This window comes from Pieris rapae, chromosome 23, assembly GCF_905147795.1.
Source record: "Pieris rapae chromosome 23, ilPieRapa1.1, whole genome shotgun sequence".
NCBI classification, from domain to species: Eukaryota; Metazoa; Arthropoda; class Insecta; order Lepidoptera; family Pieridae; genus Pieris; species Pieris rapae.
This window is the reverse complement of record NC_059531.1, coordinates 3321052-3330595: the sequence shown is the minus strand read 5'-3', so window position 1 is coordinate 3330595 and position 9544 is coordinate 3321052. Positions and strand designations below refer to the sequence as shown.

Here is a 9544-nt window from a genome sequence, read left to right as displayed (position 1 = left end):
AAATTAATGATTACTAATGTAAAAGCCCCAATAGATGATCTCATGATGATCACTCCATGTATTTATATATCTATATACTACGTGCTAATGACAATATTAATATCAATCAATCAAAATTTATTTATTCAGTTTAGATGCGACTTAAGGCATGCTTATGAATGTCAAAAACGTTTATAAAATTCGCGAAAGAGCAAAACTACGCAATCCGTTCGCAAGACTACTAGGAGGTCTGAGGTTCTGAGAAGAACGGGCAAGAAACTCAGCAAATTTTTTTTTAATTATTTAACAATAAATAAAAAATGTGCGTTTACTGCATAAGACGTGATGCGACAGAATTGCCATCTAAAGTTCTGATATATTATTACTAAACGAATACATCAACCAATAGCGTGTATTTTTTCTTGATATCCTCTTCTCACTCTCTCTGAATCGGAGTCAATCGCTCTGTCTCTTTTCTTCGACAGAAACGCTGCACATCTTCGTGACGTATCCGTAAAATTTTTACCCCATAGCCTAAAGTTTCACTTCAAAATATATTTTGCTATAGCATACACAGCGTTAATATAGTCTGGATATAGTATACAGTTTATAGGTAAATATTTATTCGATGTCTGAAGGAGGAACATTTCTTTGACCGTTCCTGTTTTCCCGAACATTTCATTAACACGGCCCTAGCGAGCGCGTTCTTCTAAAGCAATTTCATCGGCGATAATAATAAAATTCCGACACACCTACAGATAAGAGCAATCATAATAGTCATTTACATTATCAAAACCACAAATTAAACTAATCTATGATAATTTACTAACATATGCGAAAATATATAAAGGATTAGGCAATAAAAATATTTGTTTGTTGTGCGTATGTTTTCACTGTTAAGCCTTGGCGGAATAAATATAAAGTAGTTACATAATTCCTATTAAGTTCTTAATAGGAGTTTTAGAGTATTATTCACTAGAACTTCGTGTAGATTTGAGTTCTAAACAGTTTCGTATATAGATAGACCAGGGTCGATAATTTTTAAAACCAAAAAAAAATAGTAGGATGAAAACAATTAGAAAAGAATATTATAAAAATGAAAGGAAAATTAATTTACGGGCGATCTAAGGTCGGGAAAGCGATGGGGGCGAGGGAGGAAGGGTAAAAAACGTTTTTTCTCGATTTCCGGCAAAACTAAAAGTCCTATCAAACAAAGTTAAACGGCAAAGTTAAATAAAAAAACTAACTTATTTGTTTGTTAATTATAGTAGTATATTTTTATTTGCAATTTTTTTGTTATCAATGTCACATGTCACCCCCAACACTTTCCCGACCTATGGTCGCCCGTAAATTATTTTTCTAAAAAATAGATAATAGATATATTCCCAATTTAATTAAGAGCAATAATATATCATATTATATATATTTTATATCACGTTGACACCATAGATTGAGTCACACAGTGATCACTTATCAACCATAAAATATTAAATGTCAAGTTAAGCATAGATAATATTATCTTGCGTGTTAAATAAAGAAGTGTACAGTCGTTCGGTAAATGCTTTTAAATTTTTTTACGTTATTTTTTTTCGAATTCTCTTCTTCTTTCTTCTTCTAGTCCTCCATTACCGGAGGTTGGCCGTCAGTTTCTTGAAGCATGTCCTGTGCCAGATGCAGCAACACTTCAGCATTTGCAATACCCGTCCGCTCCCTAACCTTGCTATGATTTCTTCCTTCTACCAACACGCCGTTTACCCTGGATTTTACCCATTATAATTAGTTGAAGGAGGTGGTAGCGGTCATGGCGCAACACGTGGCCCAGGTACGCAACTTTCCGTTGATTAATGATCTGCATAAGTTTTTTCATCATTCAAAATCGTTTCACTTCTTTTATTAAATTAGGTAATTAACCGTCTTGCTTCAGACTTCTTACATTACATGTCCCTATGCTTAGACCTTATTACACCTGTAGATTCTTCGCACCCCTGTCCCATCAAAGGGACGCCAGGAACTCGGGAACTAGGGAAAAATTTTGAGCAGTGGTTTCCCGTTGCTTTCTGCCCCAGACTTTTAAAGGATTATTTCCAAATTCAAAACCGGGAAATTGTGCGAGCAATCTATTTCCGAAAATCATTCTTAATTCAAATTAAGACAATAATAAATAATAAATAAAATAATAAATAAATAAATATGGTATACAAGCGTAGATTATTTACCTAATGACTTAATTTCTTTTTGAATTTCAATTGATTGATTGACGTGTAATAAGTGATACTTAGATGATCTTATGTTCCAAAATAAACATTTTTTATTTTTTTATTTTATTTTTATTTTGGAATGTTACACCTTTGCGACAATTATATTTTAATATAAAACATGTTAAATTAACGTGTAAGATGCTGCTTATTAATTTCTAGCATTAAACTCTAACATACGAGGAAACTGAGCACATTTTGGTGCGAATTCGCTAGTTTTAGACAGGCCGAATTGTGTACTTGACAGCGTGCACACTCGCTCACACACAGCACACACATTCACACATTGTATATGTGTGTGTATGTGTGACATGCACACCCATGCACACATACACACACATACACGCATTCTTGATTAAGTTAATTTAGATTTAGTTAAAGTTTGTTTAGTTATGGGAAGTAGTGAGTCAACCCCAACACAAATGTCTCTTGACTATTTGGGAAACAATAAAAAAAAATTATTATTTATTTATTATTAAACACTAGTTATTTTGTGACAGGCAAACGGGCAGGAGACTCATATTTTGTTATGTATGACGCCCCGCGTTTTGTTCAGGTCATCCAAAAAGCTAACATCTTCATGTTATAAATAAAAACAGGCAAAAAAGGAAACGTATTGATACGAAACACGCGAGTGCGTTGCCGGCCTTTATAAACATAACATTATTGATGATAGTTAAATTATTAACCAAAACTGATAAAAAAGGTAACAATGTATTGATAAAAACATGACATTAAGAATCATTCGTAAATAATTATGTAAATTCTTGCATCAAGTTTACTTCGTTCGCCTTTCCTCGTTGAGTCGCAATTGTTCACTTGTTTTTAACAGTCGTCTGTCTAAATACTTTTGTGTGCGTCTGTAAATAACTGAATTGACTGTTTAAGTATTTGATAGTGCGATTGTGGGTGCCAAAAAGATCGGATGTTGTAACAGAAATGGTGAGTAAAATCAAGTTATTAATAACATATTCATATTTCGCTTTATTAATGTTTATGAGAGCAAACTCTCACTGATTTGTTATATATATACATAGTAGAGCGTGTGTATAATATTATATATCTGTAAAATATGTTTATCTCTTTGAACTTATGGTAATATATTTTAACGTCACGATGTCTCTATAAATATATCATATCATATAACAGTATATATAGTCTTTATCATAATAACAAAGAAAACTGCACAAAAAACGTGTATTAATGCATTTTATTATTGATAAGAATGGTGAAAATGACGATTAATTATTTTTATTATATTTTCAAGTTTATTTATTAAAGTTTATCACATCATATAGTACTAAATCTACAGTATATGTTGCAAACTCGTTTATCTAAAATGTGTGACAATATAGGTAGGTTTGCTAAGCAGGAAAAAAATACCAGCAAAACAGCGGATAAGGTACGAGATAGGACCTTAACAATGCTTTCTTTTAAACCGATCAGCCCACTACCGAATATCCGCTACATCACTTGTTTATGTTTGGATATAAAATTTTACATATATCTCTGATATTTTTCTTAAATATGGGAAAACATATGTAGGGTTGCCTGGAAGAGATCGCTTGTTAGCGATAAGGCCGCCCGTTGCATCCCTTGTAATTTTTATGTATTGTGTTATTTGTGTTTCATTGCAGCGAAGTGTAAATAAAAAAATAAAAATAAATATTAAAACTGGTTAACACATAAGTATGTCAGTCTGTCGCTTTACATAATACGACATAAGAGTGTCGTTAAAATACTATTATTATTAAATTACCGCAGCACCGGCGTTGCATATGCGGTGGTAGTGATTACCTTATTGACCCTGTTCGTTTGCCTACTGTTCCATAAAAAATAAGTTGAATTGAATTTGAAACGTACCTACCGGTTTCCTCGCGCACTTTTTCCTTTTCATTTGCATTTAAAGCGAGTTCTAACGACCTTGAATGGTACGCTTAAGACGTAGCCTTACACAGTTGAAAGATTATAACTTGTCTTGTTTCTTTTTTCAGAAGACTATAAAATTAAACGCGCGTACAGTATGGATTCTCTTAATAGTTGGAGTAATAACCATTGTCTCTGCGTCTGCGGCTATTATAGCGAAGACATCATCAAGCAATGATCCCGATAAATGTTTGCCAACTGTCATAGCACATAGAGGTGCCAGTGGTTATGTACCAGAACATACCCTTGGTTCATACGCACTAGCTATTACAATGGGCGCAGACTATATTGAACCCGATTTAGTCATGACAAAAGACGGCGCCCTAATCGCGAGACATGATAACGAACTAGGATTGACAACAAACGTGGCACAACACCCAGAATTCGCTGAGCGACATAAAACCCAAACAGTAGACGGTGCAGAAATAAGTGGTTGGTTTACTGAAGACTTTACACTCGCAGAAATCAAAACTCTTAGGGCTATAGAACGCATTCCAGATATAAGGCCCGGCAATGCGCGTATGGATGGCGTGTTCGAAGTTCCTACATTCCAAGAAATCATTGATTTAGTTAAGAGCATAGAAATCTCACAAAAACGATCTATAGGTATATATCCTGAGATTAAACATGGCAGTCATTTCAAGAATCTTGGTTTGCCGATGGAACAATTAGTAGTAGATACATTCCACAGTAATGGTTATACAAGCCAGGATTCTCCCGCCTATATCCAGTCTTTTGAAGTGGGCAACCTAAAGGAGCTAAAGAAAATTACAAATCTGCGCTTATTACAGCTATATGAAAGTGATAAAAGCACTCAACCAGCTGATCAAGTAATTCTTGGAACTGATCTTACATATGGGAACATGTCTACACCAGAAGGCCTAGTAGAAGTTGCAAAATATGCATACGCTGTTGGACCAGACAAATCATACATTATTCCTAGGAAAGATGATAATACACTTGGAGAAGCCACTACGTTTGTAAAAGACGCCCATGCAGCTGGGTTAAAAGTTCACCCATACACTTTTAGAGCGGAAAATACATTCTTACCGAAAGAATTTCAAAGCACTGATCCCGCACCTTCCGCTAGGGGAAACTTGGCCGGTGAATTGAGAGCCTACCTTGAAGCAGGCATTGATGGTCTGTTCTCAGACCAACCTGATGTGCCCGTCGGAATACGAGGAAAATGCTAGAGGATATTGACACATGCTTTGATCAAGGTCCAACCTAGAGCTAAACTTGTGATTTTGTATATAGCATTCCTGTTTAATATTATAATTTTGTGCACGATTATGAAATTAAAATTGAGCGTGATCAATGTGCTGGGCGGTTTTAATATCTTTATCAACTAATTAATCATGATTATAGGCATATATACAAAACAAATTATCGTTAACATTACAATCAGTTGATATAAACATCAAGAACACTAAAATTTTGCATACCACTGAAAGTGCCTAGTGGAAAGTGAGTTCTCCATTTCAATAATGTCTAAATTTTCGGTAGCAAATGTGTATTTTGTTGTGTTTTTTACTACTGAAGTTTTCGCAACCTATGTCAGACAACGACCGGGCCCCGATGACTGCGAACCAGTCGTGATAGCTCACCGTGGTGCAAGCGGCTACGTTACTGAACACACCCTAGGCTCTTATGCGCTCGCTGTTACACAAGGCGCGGATTATGTGGAACCCGACCTCGTTATGACCAAAGACGCCCATTTAATTGCAAGACACGAAAACCAGTTAGAAAAAACTACAGACATTGCTCATCGACCAGAATTTGCAGATCGGTACCGCTCCACATCCGTTTTAGGATTTAACATATCATTAGGATGGTTTACTGAAGATTTTACTCTTGCAGAAATCAAAACATTAAGAACCATTGAACCAATACCTCGAATCCGTCCGGGAAATACTCGAATGGATGGTTCAATGGAAGTTCCGACATTTCAGGAAATCATAGATCTTGTAAAAGGATTAGAGATCAGTCAGAATCGGACTATTGGCATATATCCAGAACTGAAGAATGGTGCCTATTTTCGATCTATAGAATTACCAATGGAACAAGCAGTGGTAGACATTTTTCATAGAAACGGATACATCGGATCTCAAGCGCCGGTGTACATACAATCATTCGAAGCCAACAGTCTGAGGATATTAAAGAATATAACAGATTTGCGTTTGCTGCAATTGATTGGACGAGTTTCACAGGACAATGCTCGCATGATAACACGAGAAGGACTCAAAGAAATTGCAACATACGCCCATGCGGTTGGACCTCATAAAAACCACATAATTCCACGTGATTTCAGGAACAGGCTTGGCAGGCCTACATCTCTTGTTATTGATGCACATGAAGCGGGGCTTAAGGTTCATCCCTACACTTTTCGAGCTGAAAATGCTTATTTACCAGAGGAGTTTAGAAGCGAAGATCCTGCTGATAGTGCTCTGGGTAACTTGGATGGAGAATTGGAAGCATATCTAGCGACTGGAATTGATGGTTTATTTATTGATCAACCAGACTATCTTGTAAGATTAAAGAGTCGTATTTGTAACTGGTAAAATTCACTTAATATAATTTTCGGATAGTTAATAAACCAAACAATATGTATTGGTATTATATAAATTGGCGAATTAGTTAGTTATGATTAGCGGCCTGTACTCAGAGACAATATAGATTTTTCTTTGGTTTTTGAGTAGATTCGTTAAACATAAATCATCTATGATATATAAGTATAGATATTTTAACTGTTAAGCTTTATTATAGATAACAATTAGCAGACTTAAGAATTGTTTAAAGTGCAATAAATAACTGATATGCGACAGGTCAGGACCGTATTTAGATGTCTGTAATTCTCGGGGCAACAGAGAAGTTGGGAACTATTTTCCAAATAAAATAAACAATTCGGTCGAGTAAGTTTTTATTGTGTAACCAAATAGATTCTTTAAAAGAAATTTTAATCAGGTACTCGTGTTTAATCAGAATTTTAAAAAATGTTTGCCATGTAGGCTTGTATATATGTATATGTTGTAGCCAACTAGCTCAATTAGGCGTTCAATCAACAGCCTAAACAGCGCCGTTTAATTAGTGGCCTAAATGATATTCTGACTATCGAATATGATGATGATGATCGTATGATCAAATGGATTCGATAGTCAGAATAGCTGTATAGCTAGGCAAATTACTGCGACATATACACATAGACATATAATATATACACACATACAGGTCCTGTTACAGATATTAATCTAGAATCGAACAATGTATGTATAAATTACGTTTCATAAAACTTATCTCAGTTCTAATACTTTCAAGGTAATATTGAAATGGAAAAATGTCTCCATTTTAATATTAAATTACAATTTCTTAATCTTAATCGTAAAGCACAAGTAATTAAATAATTTTTTTCATTCTAAATTGTAGAATATTATGAGTATTTAAGTATATTTAAAAAATATATATACATCAGTTCTCAACAAGAAAATTGTATAAAAATTACTAGGACTAAACATCTACATTATTCATGAATAAAAAATTTAATATGTTAACCGCTTTTTTAAATCAAATTAGTTAAACTTTTTGTTTTTGACCAAAAAGGTTACTCAAACAACCAATTTTTTCCCCCCTTTCTTGGCCTAAACAACCAATTGGACATTCAATTATCATCCATAGACTACAAAAATTATCACTTCAGTCATGTTCAATATAGAAACTATTTTTTGAGTTTTGACTATTTATATTTAGATAGTTAATAGATATAAAATAATAAGTAAGTGGGTGCAAGATGAAAAAAGTCGTCTATGCGAGTAACACCAGTTTTAACTTAGTTTCTAACGTTTCAAATCATAAGTACTAGGTATTCAAAGCTAGCCACCCAGAATGCGTGGAGTGCGTAAATTTGGATAAATTCTGTGTCGTGATTTTTTCGTAAAATCTATAAATGATTTGATCTTACCGTGTGTACTGTAAATTTACAAGATAGGTGCGACTGTTTCATAGGAATATTTAATTATAGCTATTTCCAGTAACTTAAGAAATATCTTAAATTTTCATCGTAGCCCAAAAAAATGACGACGGATAAATATACAAAACTTCCGATCTTCTCCGTTCCCAAGTGTCATACAAAAATTCAGTTGTTCTCAAACTTTAATTGTTAACAGTAACGTACCTAGTTGATACTTCGATGGGATTATGTATATTACATTACACATAGGTACATTACGGAATATGCAGTGATAAGTAAAAATTAAATATGTATTTTAAGATCTTATACAACTTAATTTTTACTTAAAATAAAATTTTAGTTTTGCAATTAAGTGGATAGGCACCGACCCATACATTGGCAATATTAATACCTAAAAAATATTTTATTAACTATGTTTAAAAGTATATCATGTAATAATACCTAATTATTTAATAATTTCAATTGTTTTATTTAATAACTTTGGCTCGTAACTACGTCCGGAAATTATTACGTTAATATTTATTGGTCTACAAGAGGTTCAAACACCACTCTGCTCATCTCATAAAAAACCGTTCAATCTTCCCCCCAATAAGACTATTTATTTATTTATTTACAACTGTATGTATTAAGTTGGGTATTTAATAATCTAATAATATTTATTAAGTTTATAGAGTCATAGATAAAAAATAATTACACACTTATTAGTGAGATAATGCTTCAAACCCCTATAATCATAAATTATATTTAAATCTACAACAGATTCTTCTTCTTCTTCAAGTGCCTCTCTATTACTGGAGGTTGGCCGTCAGTCAAATGTACAACAGATACATGATGTTAAACCAAATAAATTTATATTGAGATAAAAAATATAAGTCGTATTGATTAATTCTTTACATTTTATGTAAAAAAAAAAAATTATTCACTGGATTAATTTTGCCGGTATATTAAGGTAGCAAAAATGAAGAAGATTGAATATATGAATTATATTAATAGAATGAAAACATCACAGATGCATAAAGAATAGAATAACATGTTTTGCCTTAATATTTGCCAAACTTTTTAGAGGAAAATTATTCTTTATTCTGATCTAAAATAGATTCTATTGTAAATTTATAAAAACGGCATATACTATACAGTACTTATTTAGTACATAAATGCAGAAGGATATAAAAAAATAAAATACGTTTATTTTGGAACATAACATCATCTAGGTATCACTTATTCCACGTCAATCAATTCGAAGCTTTGGCATCCCTACTCATCCGCAAAGAAGACAGAGGGTGTAGGCCGAGAGAAAAAGGCGGCGTAAAAAACTCTCGGTACTGTTTTAAAAAAGCAAATCATCAAACAATACTACAATATTTAAAACAAATATAGCAAATTATTTAGAAGTAGCAGCACTAGTCCCAGGCCCTTTTAT

The 9544-nt window shown here is 33.4% G+C and overlaps 2 protein-coding genes across 3 annotated transcripts; both read left to right on the top strand.

Annotated features, from left to right (window-relative positions):
* Positions 1-3018: 3018 nt before the first annotated feature.
* Positions 3019-5482, top strand: LOC111001909 (glycerophosphodiester phosphodiesterase GDPD6). Of its 2 annotated transcripts, none has more exons than XM_022271978.2 (2): positions 3019-3176; positions 4232-5482. In XM_022271978.2, the coding sequence occupies exons 1-2, from the start codon at positions 3174-3176 to the stop codon at positions 5351-5353; spliced, it is 1125 nt and encodes a 374-aa protein (XP_022127670.2). In that variant the 5' UTR covers positions 3019-3173; the 3' UTR covers positions 5354-5482. The 2 variants fall into 2 exon arrangements, with proteins under 2 accessions (XP_022127670.2, XP_045489349.1); XM_045633393.1 differs by having other exon boundaries at positions 4229-5482.
* Positions 5483-5615: 133 nt separating this feature from the next.
* On the top strand, positions 5616-7708 carry LOC111001910 (glycerophosphodiester phosphodiesterase GDPD6-like). The gene has a single exon (XM_022271979.2). The coding sequence runs from the start codon at positions 5648-5650 to the stop codon at positions 6719-6721; it is 1074 nt and encodes a 357-aa protein (XP_022127671.2). The 5' UTR covers positions 5616-5647; the 3' UTR covers positions 6722-7708.
* The last annotated feature ends 1836 nt before the right edge of the window (positions 7709-9544 follow it).